The sequence below is a fragment of the Panicum hallii genome, chromosome 5 (genome assembly GCF_002211085.1).
Source record: "Panicum hallii strain FIL2 chromosome 5, PHallii_v3.1, whole genome shotgun sequence".
NCBI lineage: Eukaryota > Viridiplantae > Streptophyta > Magnoliopsida > Poales > Poaceae > Panicum > Panicum hallii.
In genome coordinates, this window is record NC_038046.1 from 17,336,288 (window position 1) to 17,358,716 (window position 22,429).

Consider the following 22,429-nt stretch of genomic DNA (forward strand, 5'->3'; position numbering starts at 1 on the left):
GTCGGCCAGCGACCCGCCGGCGTAGCGCTGGCAGTAGTCCCAGAGGCCGGCGACGGGGGTTGTCGACGGTGCGGCCGTCCGTGGAGACCGCGCCGACGTTGCATCACCTGGCCCTGCGCGCGACCTCGCCGCCGACGCCGAAGCCCTCCGGGGTGAGATCCCGCAGGAGCCCGACGTAGCGGCCGTCATGGAAGCCGGAGATCTCGGCGTCGGTAGCGGGCCTGGTGCGGAGGCGGGCCATGTCGCCGAGCAGGCCGCAGGAGCGGATGAGCGCGTGCGCCATGTCGACGCGGGGGGGCACCATGACGTGGTCCTCGCCGTAGTCGACGCCGGCGATGAAGCGGTCGTAGTAGTAGCACACGCGCCGCTTCGCGCCGTCGGGGCACGACTGCGGCGGCAGCGAGTTGCCGCCGGTGCTCATCGTCGTCGTCGGCAGCGACCGATTCGAGCGTGAGGGATGGAGTCGAGTACTAGGTAGAACAGGCGTGTCGTGCCTGTGCATTGTGGACGCACATATATGTAGACGCGCGGACATGGTGTCCGTGTCGGACTTCAACAACTAAATTAGCATCGGAATCGGCAAGCGCGTGGTCGGGGACTGGGTGAAGCACCTCTGCCCGGTCTCTGCTAATCGGTGAGCGCGCCAGGAGCGCTACGAGCTAACTCGGACATCATGTGATTTTTCTTTTCAGGAAAGTTTTTCTCCACCGCTTTCTATTTTTAAAAGTTATAACTTATGTACGTGTGTATAATTTCTTCTAAATAATTATTAGATGATATTTTTAGCATAATATTAGATAATAATTTTCAAGCACATCTTTTATAATATGCATAACTTTTACCTATAATTTTTCTATTCAACTTTTTATAGGATAACTTTTTAACACAACTTTTACGCGTAACGTTTTTTAGTCTACTTACTAAATAATAATTTTAAACATAACTTCCATGTGAATGTTATCAGGAAATCTTCTCACACAACTCTGATACATAAGTTCACCATACAGTTTATAAAAATACAACTTCTCGAGATAACTTTTTAGCATACTTTGTACGATACAATTGTCAAAAAGAACATTTCGAAAACACAACACAAAGAAGGTAAAAAAAACTGAAAAAAGAAAAAGAAAGAGAATACTAGGTATTTTGTAAAGGAAAAACGTTTAGAAACAAAAATAGAAAAAGAAACTAGTTAATACCTAGGCACATTACGTACGCAGCTTACGATGCTGTCGCGTCGCACGCAATGAAGCCAGTAAACGAAAGGAAAAAAAGGCCGTTGTAGGACCCGCGCATGCGGAAGGTCAGCGGTGATTGCACTTGCACGTGATCCGGATCGATCGCTGTGAAGCTCGCTAGCGCTCGCTTCGCGGTATTGGATTTGCGCCTCTGCCCGGAGACGGCGCGGCGCATCGACGCCTTCACCCGCTCCAAGTTCGAGGGCTCCGGTCTCAGCGTCTGGCGTCGTCGTCTCAATTCTAGTTCAGTTGTTCACTTTGTCATTGCACACCCGTTTGGAATGATGCCAAATTTTTTTCCTCGATCGTTCCCCGAATTGAAGTGGTCCCCGTGAATTGTCTATACAAATCTTACTATGAAAGTTTCACGATTCAAACCGGCTTTGTTTCGGGTTAATTATTTTATAATGACAGTGGGCGGGAATATTTGTTTCCTTTTGTCAATTAATTAATGTGTTTATTTTGTAGGTAGAGAGCATTTAGAATTTTTTTTGTTGGCCAAATAAATGATGATATATTAAGTTGTTTCATGTGAATTTTCTACATGAATATTATGTAAATTTTTGGGTGCCGACGAGTGCCTCGAGCACAGTTGTGGATCCATGGCCGAAAAAAACAAAAACAGGGGTGGGTTAGTGGACATGAAGCGCGCCATACCGGCTCCTTTCCGGCCCGGCCCAATTTCATTTCCAACGTACATACGCTGCCCGGCCACCAGTTACTTCCGTTACCTTCCCGCCTTTCCCGTTGCCGGGCCCAGCGGGCAGTGTCCACTCCGGTATCAGTACTACACCTAGCCTGCGCTGTCCTGTTTCTCTGGCACCGACCCCACCAGGGCCCCACTTCACAGAGTGTATGTGTAGTAGGCAGCACGTCGCCTTTCCACCCTAATTAATCTCTCAATAATCATATCAGATGCATAATCATGTTTACCATAAAACAAAATAGGACTAATTAAAATGTTGAAGTCGAAACGCATCATCTTCTCCATTGATGGGCAGCAGGAACTGGCCAGCCAGGCCACCACCAAACCTTTTTCCAGCTCGCCCAACTGGTATTATTTTTCCCTCTACTAGCAACGAACTTGTGCTGCGCTTTTAATTTGCTCCGTGTATTTTATACTAGTATAATACTCCAGAATCTGCCCTTCCTGTTCCTGACCCACAGATTTCACTGTCGGCAACACTAAATTAAATCAGTTTTCGTTGATAGAAATGGCCATCAGACAGATACTTAGTTCCTGAATTTCTTTGTAATGCTGTCCCATCTAAGATTTTGAGGGTGACATGTCATTGTTAGCCTTACCGAAAATCAAAAGGGGGGAGAAGGGAAAGGCTGTGCGAGAGAGAGGGGAAAGTACCAAGCCAGCTAGGAAGCGAGGAAGCAGAGATGCCAACCGCGAGATGCTGCGACCTCTGCTCATGAGCTAGCTAATCGGTAACAAGCTTGATCATGCTTCGCCTATCCAGTTCTAGCTTGTTCCTCCGCTAATCCGATCCGATCCCCAAGGTTTGACACGCGATTGCCTGCAGCGGGCGCAGCAGAAGCCCCGTAGAGGTCAAGGCCGCCTATGGATGGAGATCAGAGGAGGCACGCCGCCGCCGTGGTCACCGTCGCACGGGCGCAGGACAGCCCGGCGCGGCGCCTGATCGCGTGGCTGCAGCTTCTCTTCCGTGAGTGCCACCCCGCTCCTCTCGTCGATTCCATCCGTCCTAGAAGGATCAGGCGAGCTCGGTCGTGATCCAATCCGCCGGCGCTTCGGATTCTTGCTGCAGGGGCGTTCGTTCAGAGGTACGGCAAGCTCGCGAGCTGGGACGCCGCGGGGCGCCCCGTGCTCGTCGTCGCCGCGGCGTTCTTCCTCCAGAGGACCCTGCGACGCCGGTACCTGTCATGGAAGGATTCGTCGCGGCTGCGGCTGCGGGCCGCCGCGGTCACCGTGCAGGCGGCCGTCAGGGCCATGGTGGCTCGCCGCGAGCTCTCGCTCCGGAAGCAGATCAGAGCAGCCACGCGCATCCAGGTAGCATCCCCGTGATCAACTGTAGCATTAGCCATTAGCACCAGCATGTCTCTGCACGCTCTTGCAATGAACTCTAATTTCTCGTCGTGTCGGGGGGGAAAAAAGGCGCAATGGCGTGCGCACCGGGCAGTGTGGAGCTACCTGATGACGAAGAGGGCCGCCCTGACCTGCCAGCGTGCTTGGAGGCAGGGCATTGCGAGCAGGGAGCTCAGGAAGCTCAGACTGGTCCGGCCCTCATCCTCTACTGCTCATACACGGTGCCCGATTTTGTTGTGTTCTCTGCTTGATACATGGGCAATGTGCAGGAAGATCTTGAGAGGGAGATGCTGGATGAGATGTGCAGGCTGCGTGAGATGGTGGACGTGCTCCAGCAGGCCGTCAACGACGCCGAGACGAGGGCCGTCAACGAGAGGGAGGCGGCGAAGAAGGCGATTGCGGAGTCGGAAGCGGCCCGGGTGATCAAGGAGACCGTGGTGATGGTCGAGGACACCGAGAAGGTTAACTCGCTGAACGCCGAAGTTGATCGGCTGAAGGTCTCTCGCTCATAGCAGTTCGATTCAGAGATTGTGGAATGTGGAATGGTTTCACGTGCAATCTGATCTCTGAACATTCAGCATCAACCTGTTGCGCTTTGCGGGTTGCAGGATCTGCTGGGAGTTGAAATGAAGGAAACGTTTGCCGCAAAGAAGGCGCTTGCTGAAGCTGAATTGAGGAATGAGAAGCTGGCCAGACTGCTTGGAGTTGAGGAGGTTAAGAACAAACGGCTGCAAGATTCCCTGAAAAGGTTGTATTGCAAGTTCAGAATCAGATACTACTCACCTTGTTGCGCACTGCGCATTTTCTGTGAATTCATGATGCAAATGATTCTGGTGTTTTGCACGGTTGTTACATAGGATGGAGGAGAAGGCTTCCAATCTAGATGAAGAAAACAAAATGCTTCGACAGGCTGTTGCATCAATTCCTACTATCAAGTCACCATTGACCGAAAACCGTGAAGCGCCTAATATTCAGGTACCTGCTATGAGCATTGCCAAACTATTACGTGCTGGATTACCATTGCCAATCTATTACATGCTGGATTACCATCGCCAGACTAATGATAGTTGTGCATATCTATGTTGGCAGGAAAGTCCTGAGAATGAGAAAACACCAAATGGTGCAGTGAAGCCCATCACAGTAGATAGGGAGGGAAATATCCATGTATGTATGAGCCTACAGCCACTTCGATCCAGAAATACTTTTTTGGGCTGTTTATACATTGCTGACTTGACAATTGACGCTATGGATTTCTAACTAGGAGAAGAATGCTGAACAACCTAGCTCAAATGGCCATGAAGCTGAGAAGCAACAGCAAGTATGACACTGGCCTGAACTTTTCAGCTTTAGTGGCTTCGCCATTCTCGCGATGCATCTGAGCATTTTTTTTGTTACATCTCAAAATATTCAGGATCTTCTGATCAAGTGTCTCTCTGAAGATCTGGGCTTCTCGATCGGCAGGCCTATTGCTGCCTACCTCATCTATCGATGTCTGGTCCATTGGAGATCATTTGAAGAGGAGAGGACCTCAGTCTTTGACCGAATTATTCAGAAGATTACTGGTGCCCTTGAGGTATCTGTCAGGTCATATTAATTTTATGTTTAATAAGAAACGTAACATAATTTTAATATCTGCTAGGGTCGAGACAACAATGATACATTAGCATATTGGCTGTCCAATTCATGCACACTGCTGGTTCTTCTCCAAAGGACACTGAAAATCAACGGGGTAGCTGCTTTGGCTCGTCAGAGGCGAAGAGCGTCGCCTCTCAAGGTTCCACAGGTATATGAAGAAATCCAACTATGTGCTTATCAAAAATCAAAAGAGATGTTGCCAATGGACTTGGGAATTCTGAAATCTGATCTGCCTCCAGGAAAACCAAGATGCTAGTCATCCTGACCATCCAGTTTCTGATGGACGGTTGATCAGCGGACTAGCTGAAGTTTACCAGGTTGAGGCCAAATATCCAGCTATTGCGTTCAAGCAGCAGCTCACAGCATTGTTGGAGAAGGTCTATGGGATAATCAGGCACAATCTGAAGAAGGAACTGTCCCCACTTCTCAGCCTGTGTATTCAGGTAGTGTTCTGCACATTGTAGTTTCCAAGCGTCTTTGCCAAAAATTAAGACTCAGGGCTGAAATCTTCTCTAGGCACCAAGAACATTTGTTGTCAGTCCAAGGGGATCATGTTCTCAAGGAACAGATTTGGCACAGCAGGCTTCCATGGCACATTGGCAGAGCATCATCAAAATCCTCACAAATTCTCTCAATATCTTGAAATCAAATTATGTACGTACCAAAAACCCAAAACTGTAGTATTAGTTACTGTTCTTCATTGAAACACACTTCACTCAAGCCTGGTTGCATTGTAGGTGCCGGCATTCCTGATTTGCAAGTTGTTCACTCAAGTTTTTTCTTTTATCAATGTGCAACTGTTTAACAGGTATGGCGCATATTATCATTTGCTTATAGTTTTAAGAACTAGCACCATGAACTCATGCAACATTTGTTCAATTAGTCTCCTGCTACGGCGTGAGTGCTGTTCGTTCAGTAATGGAGAATATGTCAAAGCTGGACTTGATGAGCTAGAGCACTGGTGCTTTTGGCTGACTGAAGAGGTCATTAAGTCCTTCATATTGTTCCAACAAAGCCTTGAGAAAGCACTTGCTAACCTTCTTCACCTGTAACTGTAAACAGTATGCGGGCTCTGCTTGGGATGAGCTGAAGCATATAAGGCAAGCAGTCACACTCTTGATACTCGAAGAGAAGCACAGCAGGAGTCTCACAGAGATCACAGACGACTTTTGCCCAGTAAGTTTCTGAACCTTGCAAACTACTACATGCTCTTGATACCATCATTCTCAAGTTAGTGACAAAATTGGTCCTGTTCTATGGTACCGACAGGCGCTGAGCATGCAGCAACTGTACCGGATCAGTACGATGTATTGCGATGACAAGTATGGAACCCTGGGCATTCCACCAGAAGTGAGTCAATTCCGACACATTCATGTCAAGAACTTCCAGTCTTCCACTTGTTCACTTCTTTGACTGAATTATCTCAAAACCGCAGGTCATCTCAAGCATGCGGACCAAGATGATCGAGGGCTCCAGCAGTCCATCCGCGCACGACGATATCAACTCGTTCTTGTTAGACGATGACTTCAGGTATTGCTTCCTCTCTTCTTGAATCTTGAACCCCCCCCCCCCCCCCATCTCAGTTACTTGATGATACATGGATGGATCCTCATCAAGACTGCATTTCTGATTGCAGCATACCGTTCTCCGTCGACGACATTGCCAAGCTGATGGTGCACGTGGACATTGCAGACATGGACCTCCCGCCACTGATTCAGGAGAGCAATGGCTCGAAACTGGAACACTGAGATGAACGGCCAACTGATCGACAATACACTTCTTTTTTTCTCGTGTTGCGGTGATGTACATAGCGCGTGATACATGATATACCACAGTTTTGAGATTTGAGTTCTGATTGCATATACGGTTTTGTTTTTTCTTGTTCAATTGGTCTTCGTTTCTCTTACCCCTGGGTGAGTGCCTGATTGAGCTGCGTGTGCATGATTGTACAGAACTGAGCTGGCATGTAATGTAAGCAACATGGAAGAAAAGAAGGGCTTTGTGCTTGATTTTTCAGAAGAGTGGCAGATGCTTGCAAGCCAAGCTTTCCTGCTGTATTTTGCCATGTGTGCTAGTCTGCCGAATTGGTATACACTTCTTTAATCTAACCCATTTTCTAATTGGGACACCTGTCACTGGGGTTGATGACTTGTGGCCTAACTGCCATTCAACTGCTGAGCATCTGTCACTCTCTCTCAGTAATGATAAAAGGCGCTGGTGAGCATCAGTCACTGGAATTACTGGCTTGTTGTCTATCCTTATTGCCTCTGATTGTCCCCCTGGGCCCTGGCAATGTGATTTGGATCTGGCCATGGCCAGCTCATGGATAATAAAGTAACCATGACAAGGAGCTTAAACATAGCCACTCCTCTTTGGGTTTGGACAAGGTTACTAACAGCGACATAACAGTGTTATATACAGGCTCGGAACAATGATCGCTCGTTCATATCTTTGTCGGCAAAAATGTTGCCTGAGAGAGTGAGAGAAGAGAGAGAACAGACCAAAAACATCTGTGTCTAGCTCCATAGAATAGCTTTTGCTAATCAATGATGGCAGCACGTTGTTCACGCGACCTCCACAAAAATAAATAGAAAAGAGCATGCAATGCACTTATTTGATTCTGCTTATCTGCACAAGGGTTTTTATTCACTTTTGATCAAGAGTAAAATGCATAGCTGGAACTTAAATTTGACTCGAGGTGTCATTCAGATTCCTAAACTTTCAAAATGCACATTCCAATTATTAAACTTGCTAATCATCTCGCGTGAGTCCAAATTATAGTTGCTTAAGCTAAACCGAAAGTTGTATAATTTCATCAAATACGAAATTATATACAAAACATATAAAAAAAGTCATAGCAAATTTACTTGTACAAATATGTTCAAATACAAAAGATCTATATAAAAATTTTAGGAAAATGAAACTTATATGACAAAATTTGTAAAAGGAAATCAGAAAATGAAAAAAAGGATAAATTTTGGAGGAAACTTTGAAAAATATTTCGGACATAAAGGTTTCAATAAGATTTTGGAGAAAATTTTGAAAATATAAAATTTTAGCGCAAAAATTAAAAATAAAATTTGGCCCACATGTAAGCTCCATATTAGTAAAAATGCTTCTGCTTTATAACTTAAAAATGTTAATTAGGACTTTATGTTACATAATTAGCAAGTTTGAGATCTGGAAGTGTATTTTGGAAGTTTGGGGATCTAGATGACACTATAGGTAAGTTTGAGGACCAACGGTGCATTTTTACTCTTTGATCGATCTGCAACACAATTTGATTCGGATCAGAATTTCCTTGCACTTACAGTTGCGTCGTTGCAAATTCCAGTGCTACACGGGCTGCCTTGCAATTGTAACAGGCCCCCCACCGAACAGATCCACATGTAAGACAGCAGTGTGAGATCCGACCGTGGATGTGTCACACAGCAAGTGTGCAAAGCGGTTGAGAGAAGATCCTCCAACTCTGGCTACCGTCCTCTCTCCTCGAGTGAATTTTACATGAGACGGATCAATTTCTCGTGGTAAATCTAGAAGGATTCCTCCCTCAAACGCTTGGAGTTGGCGTAACAAACAGCTGCCCACCACAGGCGCCAACTGAAACCAATAAGCTTGAACTGAGCATCTGCTTATAATCTCATACGGAATAAGAGGCCAGTGAACCAGGCTTATTATCCGTTTGGACCTGACGGCAACCATCTCCTCTCTTCTCTCTCTTTGTTTTACCGTTTTTCCAATTATTGTTCAGCTTAAATGATGACACACGTCGGATTGAATTTTTAAAGTGGTGAATTTGTCTTTGAAGGAAATGTGAATGTTTCCTAAATTCTTCAGATGGAACGTGATCTGTCTTTGTGTCGGATCAGAGTGTTTTTCTTTGTGTTTCAATCAAGGGCAGCCAGTGATGGGTCATATGTAATGTCTCATCTGGATTTGGCGGTCAGCGCATGTCCCAGGAGTTCGTAATGTACTTGCTAGTAATGCTTCTTCACTTGCAAGCCTATGTGGCTTTCAGCAATGACCAATCTGTTGAATTGGCCAGCTTCTCCCCCTTAAAAACAACAAAGGCTTGCCTCTAATAGTTAGCACTATATATTATAAATGGCTTAAGTAAATGCAAAAGAAAAAGAAATGAAAAGAAAGGAAATCAATAAGGAGAATGTTTCTAGCTAGATACTGTTGGAGTATTAAGTGGGTTTTGCCCACCTCTTGCCATCAGCTTAAGCTTTTGGGTTGAATTGGTTGGTGCATACAACTCAATATATATCAAAACCAGATATCTTGAGTTAGAATCCTCACGGACGCGATTAAATAGAATAATTGCAGCCGACTCCTATTTTCACATTTGAGGCCTCAGGGAGGGGGAGTGTTGGAGTATAAATAAATTGCACACCTCTTCCTGTAAGCTTTTAGGTTGAATTGGTTGGTGCATGCAACTCAACAGATACTGAGCCGGTAAGTATTTTGTTTTACCTATGCATAAGCATTATTTTATTTTTATGGAACTTGGGCATATGCTAGCATCACGGACAGAATTAAGCACATGTGTTCAAACCACTTTATTTTATCTTATAAACACTAAATTTTGTATTGATCTCAGAGCTGAAGCTACAGCAATCTTTTAGGAACTAGTACTACACCTAGTTACTAGTTTATAACATAATTCATTTACACAATTAAATATAGAATATTGGTCCAACAAGACAGGATTGCCAAGTAGTAGTGGAGAAAAGATTTACAAGGAAACTTGGCTTGTCAACTCGTTTTACTTAAAACACACACTAATAAGCGTGACCTTGACAACTCAGAAAAGCTTCACTTTAAGCAATCATCCACATTTTAAACCAAGAACTAATACATGGTTCGTTGGTTCGAATTCATGGACAAGGCCCCTTCAATCCCATATAACATATCATCAAACTAATTCCTCATGTTTCAAACATACCGAACCAAGAATTCAAAATCAAATAAAGGAATGTATAGTCAAGCGTGGTGCTCCAATTGTGGTGAGAAAAGACAAAGCAAATATGGTATATGTATGACGTGGCAGTGAGCTAGAACTTCTAGTCTATGTTTTGGCACCAAAGCCACTGATGCAGTTGGCGTGGCAAACAGCTCCCCACCACGACCTCCAACTGAAACCAATGAACTGAGAATCTGCAGCCAGCAGTCTCCTACATCAGTGATGGATAGCACAGTTCGTGGCCAAATTAGGACGGCAGATGATGAGTTCTGCTGAAAACTCAAGTCATCATGAGCACATCAACATCAAACCGGAAGTAGCGGTGTGCAATCACTAAGGAACTAGCTAGATTTGTGTAGCTCTGTGGAGGGTGCATCAGTGGCCAACTAATTGTTCAGCTTAAATGATGATACATGTTTGATTGATTTTGTCTATTGAAGTGATGAATGCCTCAGTAGTATGATATGTGGATGTTTATCCATGCATTGTTTCTTGTTCTTTAGCTGGATCCATGTTTCCATGTTTCTGATTTGTTGTTGGATCAGAGTTCGTAGGCAGACAAAATTGCCTCCCCTGAGCTTACTTCGTGTTCCAATCAAAAGCAGTGATAGGTCATTTTTATTCTATCTCTGCCTCTCCTTGCTCTGATGTTCAATGACACTGTGCCTAATGGCACAGGAGTCCGCAGGGATGCCTTTTCACTATAGCTTTGAACTTATACTGAACAAAATTGCACAAATAAAAACAAAAATATTAAACGGTCCAACAAGATAAGCTTTGATGTGGGAACGTGAGCGTAGCGCAGTGGTCGGCCTGCGGCTGTGCAGCGGCCGGTTGGGAGTTCCGACTCTCCGTTCTCACAATAAAAGGCCACTCCCTGTGCTATTCCAGCGAAAAGTGTGGTCCACAAGGGTCGAGTTTTTTTTAACATGAGCTTTGATGTAGAAGTGGAGAAAAGAAAGATTTGCGCGGAAACTTGTCAGGAAAAATGTTGTAAAAAGAACACGCTGACAACCTTGAGCTTGACACCTCACTATAGCTCCCCTTAAACAAATGAACCACATCATCACCCCTAACCTATTCCCCCGGTTCAAATCCATGGACAAGCCGTTTTCACAATGCATAAAGAAAACAGCATGAAAACATATTTGTGCCTGATGGGCACATAATTAAAGCAGCATAAAAACATATCCGTGTCTGATGGACACACACATAATTAAAGCATCCCCTCGTGTTTGAAAAACACGGCGGAACAAACCGGGAGCTCAAGCGCAGGCAGGAGACTAGTCCAAGTGCGGTGCCCCCCTGCAGGCAAAGATTGATCGGGACGTGATGAAAGCGGCTTGCTTGCTTGCTCGCACTCAATCATGGAGCTTATTTGCGAGGCCCCATGCACACGTAGAGTATATGCTTGAGAGGGGGAATTAATGCATGGGTTGAGGGGCTCGTCTAGGAACCCATTAGCACTGACATAATTTTATGATTTTTATCATGATTTTCTATGATACCATATGCTCCATGGAGCCACCGACATCCACCAGCACACTGGGGCTAGGTTAATGCGCATGATGTTTGGGTGCTACTGCACATTTGGATCTTTTCTTCCACTGAGACTCTGGAAGGCATACTCCCTGCAGGCGTCGGAATATGTGGGCTTTTGGCCCGATATTTGAAATTAAAGAATTAAAAGCTCATCATTAAATACCAGGGAATTATTGTGTAATCCCGTAAGGTGTACTGCGTGTACACCGCTTGTGAAGCTGGTAAAAGGGAATTGGCAAGCCACGCGCGCGCTCACTCACCTCGTCGGGCCGAGGCCCTCCGTCCTTGTGCACCAACTCCGTCCGTCTCGTCGGGCCGAGGCCCTCCGTCCTTGTGCACCAACTCCGTCCGTCTACATCACCGTCGGTACCTCTTCGTCGCCTGCGTACGACTACTTCCTGAAGCTGTGCGACTACTTCCTCAACAAGTACGACTACTCGGTGCCTCGATTGACTACTTCAACAACTCGTACGACTACTTCCAGAAGGCAATTTGCACTGCACCAAATTTGTTCGACTACTTCAAGGAGGCCAGTCGAGCATGTTTGCTCCAGCCGATAACGGTGTATCCGGTGCCTCTGGCACTGGACCCACCTTGGGGTATAGTCTGATACTTCTTTATTTGATTGTATTCATCATTAAATTAATATTAACTTTGAACATGTGCACTTGCCTTGTTTCACTCTTCATAGTCATGAAATTATTAATAAATTGTATGTATAATTTTGGAATTAAAATGTAACCGAAAATGCCTATTTATCTATCAATCCAAAAATCTGATTTTGTTGATAGGCTTACGGTAGCTAACTTTGCTACAACAATAAGACCAAACATTTTTTATGGTTCCAACTTTAACCGTTGGTGTGAGCGGGTGATATTGTGGTTGACTGCTTTGAACATTATGCATGTGGTAAAGGGGAAAATCCGAACAGTTCACTCTAGAGGAAGGGAGTGCCTTTGAGGCCGCCGATAACCTTTTCCGAGGCTGCATCATAGGTGTTCTAGCTGAAAACCCAATGGACTCATAAATCCGTCTCAAAATGGGGAAAGAAATATGGGATGCTCTTGAGGCTCAATACGGAGTTTCTCACGCTGGCAGCGAGTTGTATGCTATGGAACAATTCCTAGACTACAGGATGGTGGAAGACCGTTTTATGGTGTAACAAGCCTATGAGATACATACGCTAGCAAAAGATATCCGAAATTGCAGCAAGGAGAGTCCATGTATGTTACCTAACAAGTTTGTGGCCGGAGGTATTATCTCCAAGTTTTCACCTTCTTGGAAGGACTTTGCTACTTCACTGAAACACAGCAGACAAGACTTCACCATCGATGGGCTCATTGGTTCTCTTGATGTTGAAGAGAAGGCGAGAGCAAAAGACACACGTGGAAAAGGAGTTGTCGGAGATAGCGCCAACTTTGTTCAAAAGAATAACTCCCACAAGAACAAGAAGAAGCTACCGCAGACGCAGAACCAAACAAAGACTAAATAGACAACCACTTTCAAGAAGAAGAAAAAAGGAAACCGCTATGTGTGCGAGAGTCCGGACCACTTCGCTGGAAAATGTCCGCATCACAAGGGCATGAAATCTGCCAACATGGTCATTAGCGAGGCTAGAGGAACATCGGGGTATGATAATTCATTACCTATAGTTCTTTCAGTATTTTATTTACCCAACTGGTGGGTTGATACTGGAGCTAATATTTATGTGTGTGCTGATATTTTCTTGTTCTCTTCTTACAAGGTCGGAGGGACTGCCTTCTTGTTGATGGGGAACGGATCGTATGTGCATATTCTTGGTGTTGGTACGGTCAATCTGAAGTTATTTACTTCGGTTAAGACAGTGCAGTTGAAGAACGTGCAGCATGTCCCCACCATCAAAAAAAATCTAGTCAGCGGCTCTCTACTGTGTAGAGATGGTTTAAATTAGTCTTTGAGCCCAATAAATGTACTTTATCTAAGTTTGGAATATTTGTTAGAAAAGGTTATCATAGCAGCTCTCTTTGGATGATTGTAATAAAGTTGTGAACAATGTGGTTAACGTTGATGAATCTAATGTATGGCATTCGAGGCTTTATCACCTCAATATTGGTTGTATGATGCGGTTAACAAACTTGAATTTAATTCCAAAATTTACCTTTATCAAAAATTCTAAATGCTATGTATATGTTGAACCAAAACAAACTCGCAAGCCTCATAAGGCTGCGGAGGCGAGAGACTTGGCGCCTTTAGAATTAATTCAGTCCTATTTGTGCGAGATGAATGGCGTGTTGACAAAAGGTGGTAAAACATATTTCAAGACATTGATCGATGATTATACTAGATTTTGTTTCATCCGTTTGTTGAAGTCAAAAGATGAAGCTTTGCACTATTTTAAAATCTATAAAGCTAAAGTTGAAAACCAACTTGAGAGAAAGATCAAAAGAATTAGGTCGGATCATGGTGGTGAGTACTTCTCAAATATTTTACTTCATTCTACGAGGAACATGGTATTATTCATGAGAGGACGCCTCCCTATTCACCTTAGTCAAATGGGGTTGCCGAAAGAAAGAACCGTACTCTAACTGATTTAGTTAACACCATGTTGGATACAGCAGGACTTTCCAAGGAATGATGAGGTGAGTCTATGTTGACTGCACGCCTGTAACGCCCTGAAAATTTACCAAAGTAAATCACGCGCTAGAGTGTTTCAATTAAAAATCACCCGTTGCCGAAACCCTAGCCCTAACCCCTTCTGACCCACACTAATCTCTTATCGCCGTCCCATCCCGCGCCGTCCGGAGACCTGCCGCCTGCGCGCGATCATTCACCGCAGTTAGCGCCGGCGCGACTTCTTTTCCTCGCGCGAATACCGCGCGCGTGGCCGACCGGCCGCGGCTGCGGCCGCGATTGGCGCCGACGCGTCTTCCTTTTCCTCGCTGTTCTCCTCGCGCTACGTGCTTCCCCGCGCGTGGCCGACCGGCCGCGGTCACCGCCGCGACCGGCGCCGGCACTTCTCCCTCCCTCTTTTTCTTTTCTCTCTTCCTCCCTATTTCTTTTCCTTTCCTTTTGTGACAGTTCGTGTACTTGTAATGTTAGATATATATTTTGTTAGTGTGAAATATGTGTTTGTTGAGTGTAAAGCTTGTGTGTGTTTGTGTGAAGTTTTTGAAAATTTAAAGTGCAAGTAGAAAGGGGTATTTTTGTAATTATAGAAAAAAAAACTAGGGATGTTTTTGTAAAATGTATTTGGGGAAAGGATAATTTTAAAATAAGTGAAAGGTGGTTTTGTAAACATATTTTCCTTATTTTATCTTTTGTAAAAATATATATTTATTTACTCAAAAAGTTGCATTTGAAATGCATATGTTGAAGTGGGTAAAAAGTTAGGGTAAAATGGTAAAAATAAGGGTATTTGTATAATTTTATAAAAGTGTAAGTCCTTTTATGTAAATGTTTGATTTACAAAAGTAATTTTCAAATTTACTCAGGACTAAAGTGTAAAAGTGGAAGTCATCATGACATGTCTATCCAATCATTATGACGATTCTATCCCGTCATCATGACGTGTCATGAATGCTTGCATTTAAGTCCTGAATTTTATAAAATTACACTTTAAGGACAAAAGTAATTCGAATCCGACTTTTGTTCAAAGATTCACATGTAAAAATATAAATATTGAGTTTTTGAACTTGGGCCCTAAAACATTATTGTAGAGTTTGAAAAACTGTACAACTTTCGTTTTGGGCATTTCTTCATTAGGGTTTTAGATTGATGAGAAATTTATGTTTTACAGTAAGGCCCTTGTAGTTTCCTGAAATTACGCATAAGTCCTTGGAGAATTTCATTCCTCCTTCTCCTCTGTTCTTCCTTATCTGCCGTTCCCTTTTTCTTTCCCAACCGGCGGCAGCTCCATTCAATTCCTTCTTCTCCTCCTCTCTCCCTTCCTCTTCCCCACCAGGCAAGCGGCGGCGGCGGCGCCCTGGGGCGCTCCTGCCCCGGGCAGCGGCGCAGCGCGCTGGGCGAGCGGCTCCGCGCGGGCACAGGCGCGGCGCAGGCGAGCCGGCGCGAGCGAGCGGAGGCGCGGCTCGGCTCGGATGCGGCAGCAGCAGGAGCAGGCCGGGCGGCTCGGGCGAGCGCCTGGGCAGCAGGCCGGCGGGCGCAGGGCGCGGCCAAGTGCGGCCCTGAGCGGCGGCTGCGGCGGCTCGGCAAGCGCGCGCGGAGTGGGCGCCAGGCGGGCGCTCAGGAGCGGCAGCGCGCGAGGACTGGCGCGCTGGAGGCGAGCGCTGGGGCGGCGGCTCAGGCGCTGCTGCGGCTGGCGCAGCGCAGAGGCAGGCGGGCTGGCGGCCAGGCGCGCGGACGGCGCGTGAGCGGGGGCTGGAGCACAAGCGATGGTGCGGCGCCGAGCTGGGCAAGTGGCAGGCGGCTCTGGTTGCGGGCACGGCGCGGACCGGTGTGCAGAGCGCGCGCGGCAGTAGGCGTGCGCGACGCGGAGGAGTGTGTGAGCAAGTGCTGTGCGCGGCGACTCGGCTGGGGCGCGGACACGGGGAGCCAGCGAGGGTGTGGCGGTGGCGCGGGCGAGCGCGCGCAAGTGGAGCAGAGGCCGAACAGGCAGGCGCGCGAGTGGCTCGCGGCGCGGACGTGCAAGCCCATGAGGTGCTGGCTCAGACGGCAGCAGCGAGCAAGCGCGGGAGCTGGGCGCCGCGCAGCGGAAGCAGTGTGACGGCTGGAGTGGTAGCAAGAGCGTGCGAACGCTGGGCGGCCGGAGTAGAAGCGTGGGCGCGCGAGCTTGGCGCGCGCGGTAGGCGCTGGAGTGAGTGGCGCAAGCGCGTGGAGGCGTATCAGCGCGCGGCGTTGGTAGCGCTGAGATGCGCAGATGGAGCTGAAGCGTGGCGGCTCGGGACAGACCCGCACGGAGGGCGACGAGGTTGCGCACGGTAATACCTTGGTGAGGACGGCCGCGGAGGGACCTGCGACGCGGCAAGGCCGAGGCGAGTGTGGGCTCAACAACAGAAGGAAGAAGAATAATCATGCCGGGTGACGACGTGCAGGGCGATGATGCGTGGAGGTGGCGACCGGTTGCGGTGAGCTCAGAGGAGCCACGCACGACGAGCTTCCTCGAACCTCGTGGAAGCGGAGAGGCGTTTATGGCGCGGCGAGTCGAAAGGAGGAGTTACGGAGCGAAGATAGTGGTCGGGCGTGACGAGCTCGGAAGAGATGCGGTGCAGCCAGGCACGACGAGCTCCCTTCATCTATACGGAAGTCGAGGCGGAAGCAACGTGATGCGAGTTTGACGTGCAACGCATGACCGGCAAACTTCTTCATCAACCACGGAATCTCGTCACCGTCGAACTTTTCTCCGCGCCAATCCTGTTCGCCACGGAAAATCACCTTCCGTCTGTTCTTCTCCATAACCAAGGTTTGCCCTGACCTGCTGAACCTTTCTAATGCCGGCGATTCCTTTGCCGGAATATTGTCGTTAACTTCCTATTATCTGTTTTCCCGACCAGGGACTTAATTACTACGTTTTAGAAAGTCCTAGGGTGTCCTTTGTAAAATTTTCAAAACTTTCTTTGTTTCAAATTAGTGAACATTTACAAGTTTGTGTTATGCTCTTGAAGTGAAAATCTTGGATGTGTGGTTTAGATCAAATGTTAGGGAATGAATGTTTTATTGTGCTTTGTATTGTATGCTTGTGTTATAGCTGGAAAGTAAGCCATAGCATGTATGTCTTAAATAGAGTTGTGTGATATCTAGTTAATCTTCTTATACGAGTGCTCATGTCCCTGCCATCAGGACTTTGTCCTCGTCTCGATTGCTGTTTCTTTAGGTTCCTTGTTGTATAAGGATCCCCGTTAGTTCTTGCGTGTCTGCTGCTTAGCCAAAACATCTCTACGGTTATGCCTCAGCATCAGCTTTTGGTTCAGCCGCTAAGCATCAGTTTTCTTGAGTCTATGGTGTTTCTATGTAACAGCTGTCAGTCGATGCTTCTACCATCGGCTGGTTAGCTGATACGATTGTTACCTTTCTAGTATCGGCTACTGCCGATATAGTTCTTTTGTTCTGTTCTACATCGGCTGCACATAGTCGATATATCGAAGATGCACCCACAATCTTAGGGTTCCTGCCATCGGTCGACCCAGGCCGATTTTAGTTGCCTTTCCATATCGGTCGAACCCGGCCGATCGATCCGTAATTTTCCCATCCTTATCCACACACTTCTATCAGTCGATTTATTGACTGAGAGGTCGGTTTTATACCTATCGATCATATACCCTCAACCACACTTCAATCGGCTATACGTCACACAATTGTTGTACTGACGTAATCGCGTCGATATAACCACACTTAGTTACCTAAAATAAGACTTAAGCACATCTCAGTTAAGACACAACTGCTTTAGGAATCATTCCTCTGCTGAAGTAATCGATGCTTTCATCGATCGTCTAGGAACCCGATGCACTCATCAATCGGCTAAACCCATGTTGTTCCCATCGGCTCTGTGGTAATCTTCAACAAGTAGCCGATCCAAATTAGTTGTCCTCCTAAAGCTCTGTCTAGGTTTAATTTAGATCTTTTTGGTTGTTATGTGAATAATATGTTATATGAGTGCTAGATTGTAATTGTATTGTGAAGTAAGGTAGTTTTATGTGCACGCTTTGAATGTAATGTCGCATTGCATGTAGATACGATTACTTCGGCAACGGTACCTACGAGATCTCCCCGGAGTCTACGGAAGATGTTTCTGAAGACCAAGTGAACGTCACCAAAGGATTAACTGAAGCCCCGAACCAAAGTTCGGAAGATATTGACATTTCTGACTTCAGTCCCACCAGTAAAGGCAAGCCCCGGACATATCCCACTACTTTATTTACACTGCAATCTATGTCTATCTATATTATATCTTGCATTAAGTCTAGGAATTGAAGTGAAACCCTAGATGCATGAATCCTAGGAATCCAATGTAATGCTCCCGAGTCCTTATCGGATAGTTGCTCCGCTAATAGGACCGGTAGAAGTCGAGTGATTTCCTGTCACTCGCGCGATATAGGAATTGCATGTTTACATTTCTGCAATCAGTATAAGGATGACGGACAGGGTCATGTGTTGTATCATGACCTGGAAGTTTACCCTGTCTGTTTTGATAAAAGCTTTAAGGTCGAAATGTGTGGTAGTGGTGGCTAAGTTTTTGAAAGTACTAGCCACATGCCGCGAAATATGGTAAGCGGTAAGCCTAGTAGCCAATCGGCCCGGCAAGTGGACATACCTCCCACCACTCGATTTTATGTTATGTTCACACGCACCGACGTGTGGGAGTACGTTCTGCAAGGCAGACAGGAATACGGGTTTTGTAGTCGCGCTACAGACGTATGTCCTGCACACATTGGGTGTGCGTACGGTCCTACAGTCGCTTGTGGTGGACCTGATCCACGACCCGGAATGAAAGGCAAACGGTTGCTTTGGAACGCCCTGTTGGTATTCCAAGCGTGTGTGTTAGGTTTACCTTGCAAGGTTAAATTCGATTCGAATCGTCCGCCTCTCACGAAGATTGAGATTGCTTATCCCTTTTACCACATCGAGTAAAAAGTGTAATTGTTGAAGAAATAATCTTGATGGATGATAATCACTACCTTGCTTGCTTAGTGTAGGTGCTAATCTAGAATAAATACTCAACTAGAAGATGAAAGCTAAAACTTGAAAGTAGTTCATACTCTTTGTTGCCTTTCAGCTGAAAATAAACCCAGAGCCCTCACAATGCCTTCATGAGTCTAGCTATGGGCTAAAGTATACCCAATCCCGGGTAAGCCTTGCTAAGTATTAGTATACTCAGCCTTGCTAGTTTTATGCTTTTCAGGTAAAGCCTTTGAAGACCCAACTCTTTCCCTGTCATGGCCCTGTGCTCTTCCAGAAGGTTGGTCCGTGGAATGGGATCCGTCCCCGACCAACATTAGTGATACCGAGTGATGTCGTGCCTGGGCTTAGCATGACATCCATCTTGTCGACGTGCTGTAGATCATTGCGTATGTTTTCCGCTGCTAAAGATCATAGCTTAAACGGTTTGTATTATGTTCTCTAGGTTTGAAACTTTGTTCTACTTTTATAAACTCTTGTAATGTAATTCCCTTCAATGTAAAATATGATGGTGACTGTATCTCTGGACTCACCTTCGTGTGAGGTAACCTTATTGATCCTGTGTATCGGTGGTTTATCGGGACGTTACCCGACAGGCCAAGGGATTATACCGTTTGAAGGACGTTGGAGCCCTCGGAAGTGGACTCGCGTACTTGAGCCGGTATAATTCAGGTTGGTTCTGCCACACCTTTTTTTTCCTTTTCTTCCCTTTCCCTTTTTCCTTTTCTTTCTTTCCTTTTTTTCTTCCTTCCCTCCCTTTTCTTTTCTCCCTCCTTCCTTCCTGCTCCTCCCTCTTTTCCCTCTGTTCCCGAGCGCTACACGCCGCGCGCCGCCGTGCCGCTCACGCGCTCGCCCCCGCGTGCCCCGCGTGGCCGTGCGCCACGCCGTGCGCCGCGCCGTGCCCGCGCCCTGCTCTGGCCCGCGTCTCGCCGCGCCGCACGCGCACGCACGCGCGCCCGGCCCCGCGACGCCGTGCCGCCCGCCGCTGCCGCGCCCGCGTGTGCCGCGCCGCCCGTCGTTCGCCGCGCCGCCCGGCCTCCGGCCCCCAGCCACGTTGCCCCGTTCCCCGGCCGCGCACGCCGCCGTACGCGCACGCGCCCGCGCACACGCGCTGCACAGCGCCGCCCCGCCGCCGCTGGCGCCCGCCTCGCCGCTCGCGCCGTCGCCTGTGCCGCACAGCGCCGCCCACGTGCCCGCGCCGTCGCGTCGTCCCGGCCTCGCTGCCCGCGCCGCCGCTCGACGACACGGACGTCACGACACGGCCGCCATTAAGGCTCCCCGCACCGCCCGCCGGCCCCCTCGCACCGGCCACCACCGCCCACTGCCTTGGCCGCCTATAAAAGGGGCCGAAGGGCACCCCGGCGCCCCCACGACCGCCACCGCACGCCCAGCCCTCCGCCTGCCCAAGCACAGCGCCGCCGCCGCGCCTCACACGGCCGCCACCCGCTGCCCTCCGTCGCCCCGCTCCCTCGCCGCGCCCCGAGCCAAAGTGAGTTGGGGAATCAATTCCCCTCCTCTCCCTCTCCCTTTCCCCCCTCAACCCCGAGCCGCCCCGAGCTCCGGCCACCGGAATTTGGCCGGCGCCGGCACCCCACCGCCCTCCTCTGTTTTGTGCGGGGGGGGGGGGGGGGGAGAGAAAGGAGAAGGGCAGTTTTGCCCATAACCCCCCCCCCCCTTTTATGTTTTCCTCCAAAAGAAACCCCCTATATACTTCTTTTTGCAAAAGAAACCCTACGCTCTCCGTTATTTCAAATCGAACCCCTCGATACATAAACCAAAATATATTTGATTCTTTTTAGCATGCACAGGGTATTTCTAGGATTAGCAAATAAGCCCTTACCCCCTTTTAGATAATTACAAACAAGTCCCTGGACCCCCGTTACAACCCTAAACCCTCTTTAGCGCGTCATTTTATGCGCCAAACGACCTCCGATTGTCCCGAAACTTCACCACTCCGTTTCTAGTATAGTTCTAACCATGCCATTAAGAAACCACCCAAAAATATTACCCCTATCTCCGTAACTAAATTATTTCCTATTCAAGCTCAACGATAAAAACTTTTAGTTCTTGCGCTTGATTGTGTGTCTGTTTGTTTGCGTCGTAGGACACGGAGTGAACGAGGAAGGTCCCGACTGTGATCAAGCGAACGAGGACCAGTTCTGCGACCCCGAACCCGAGGGACAGTGCTTCGATCAGGACCTCCCGCAAGGACTTGACGATGGCAAGTTCAATTCTGCCCTTTGATGCATGTTTCTGTCCTAGTTTTTATAAACACAACCCAGTGGCCTGTTTTGTAAAATTGCATGGTTTTGCGTGCTGAAAACATGGTAGGATAGCCACCCTTGTTTGAGATAACCCTACCTTGACCACCTGATTTTATAAAGAAAATGTGTGGGTGTGGGAAGGGATACAATGTGGTTTTGAAAGACGAGTTAGACGGAATGGATGGCATTTCTGTGTGAATTGCCGTTGGTGTGCTCGTACCTGTGTGGTTGAGCGAGGAAGGGGGATATCCACCCTGTCACCCCTAAGGACCGAGTTGATGTGACATCTCACCTAGCTTCTTGTCGTGCGAACCACTTGACCGTTGTATGGGCAACGGCTTAGCATAAATCCCACTAGTTAGCCTGATAGCCATCAGGAGAGCTGAGAGCAACGGGTGATCAAGGGGACGGGATAAGCTCTGTGTGACTTATGCCCCGGTTAAACCTCGGTGATAGGTCGAATGACCCCTTGATGGATCCCGTGGTGGCTAGTCGGGTCTAGCTAAGGTGGGTAATGGCTTTGTTGGGATCTGCACCGGCACCAAGGTGTTCGTGCTGTGGTACCCCACCTGTGGGTAAAGTTGCACACCTCTGCAGAGTTGAAAATCTATTCGAATAGCCGTGCCCACGGTATTGGGCAAGTTATGGTGTGGTCACATAACTAGTGTTTCTCTCTGGGAATGGATGGGCTGGTGAGAGTTGTTTGGAAAGTGTCCGGCAGTTGTGCCGTGTGCTACGGCGGACGGGGAGTCCGGTAGCAGTTTAAAACTTGGATCCTGTGTGGATCGACATCGTATGCTCTTTGGTACTTGGAAACTATTTTTGAAAACGTTTTAAACGAACACTTGCATACAACCGTGTTTTTCCGCAAATAAACCCTAACATCATCCTTGGATTAACCGTGCATTTAATTCTGTTATACCCCCTCCGTGGGTGTGATTGGACTTGCTGAGTACGTTTGTACTCACCCCATTCTTACTTTTACAGTGGAAGACCCAGACTACGTCCCCGAAGACAACGAGTAGGGTTTTGTCCTGCACCCAGTCTTGCCTGTGGTCGAGGCCACCGCTAGGACTCCGCATGGCGCACGACTCTGATGATCCTCTCTTCGTAGCTAGTG

At 47.6% G+C, this 22,429-nt stretch overlaps 1 protein-coding gene across 2 annotated transcripts; it reads left to right on the forward strand.

Moving 5' to 3' along the window:
* Window positions 1-2,518: 2,518 nt before the first annotated feature.
* LOC112893523 (myosin-17-like) lies at window positions 2,519-6,945 on the forward strand. Of its 2 annotated transcripts, none has more exons than XM_025960900.1 (19): window positions 2,519-2,675; window positions 2,771-2,911; window positions 3,014-3,255; window positions 3,361-3,480; window positions 3,561-3,788; window positions 3,900-4,039; window positions 4,149-4,266; window positions 4,381-4,455; window positions 4,553-4,609; window positions 4,703-4,864; window positions 4,931-5,074; window positions 5,166-5,369; window positions 5,443-5,580; window positions 5,664-5,734; window positions 5,810-5,909; window positions 5,989-6,102; window positions 6,196-6,276; window positions 6,362-6,456; window positions 6,563-6,945. In XM_025960900.1, the coding sequence occupies exons 2-19, from the start codon at window positions 2,809-2,811 to the stop codon at window positions 6,672-6,674; spliced, it is 2,304 nt and encodes a 767-aa protein (XP_025816685.1). In that variant the 5' UTR covers window positions 2,519-2,675; window positions 2,771-2,808; the 3' UTR covers window positions 6,675-6,945. The 2 variants fall into 2 exon arrangements, with proteins under 2 accessions (XP_025816685.1, XP_025816686.1); XM_025960901.1 differs by having other exon boundaries at window positions 2,521-2,675; window positions 2,748-2,911.
* The last annotated feature ends 15,484 nt before the right edge of the window (window positions 6,946-22,429 follow it).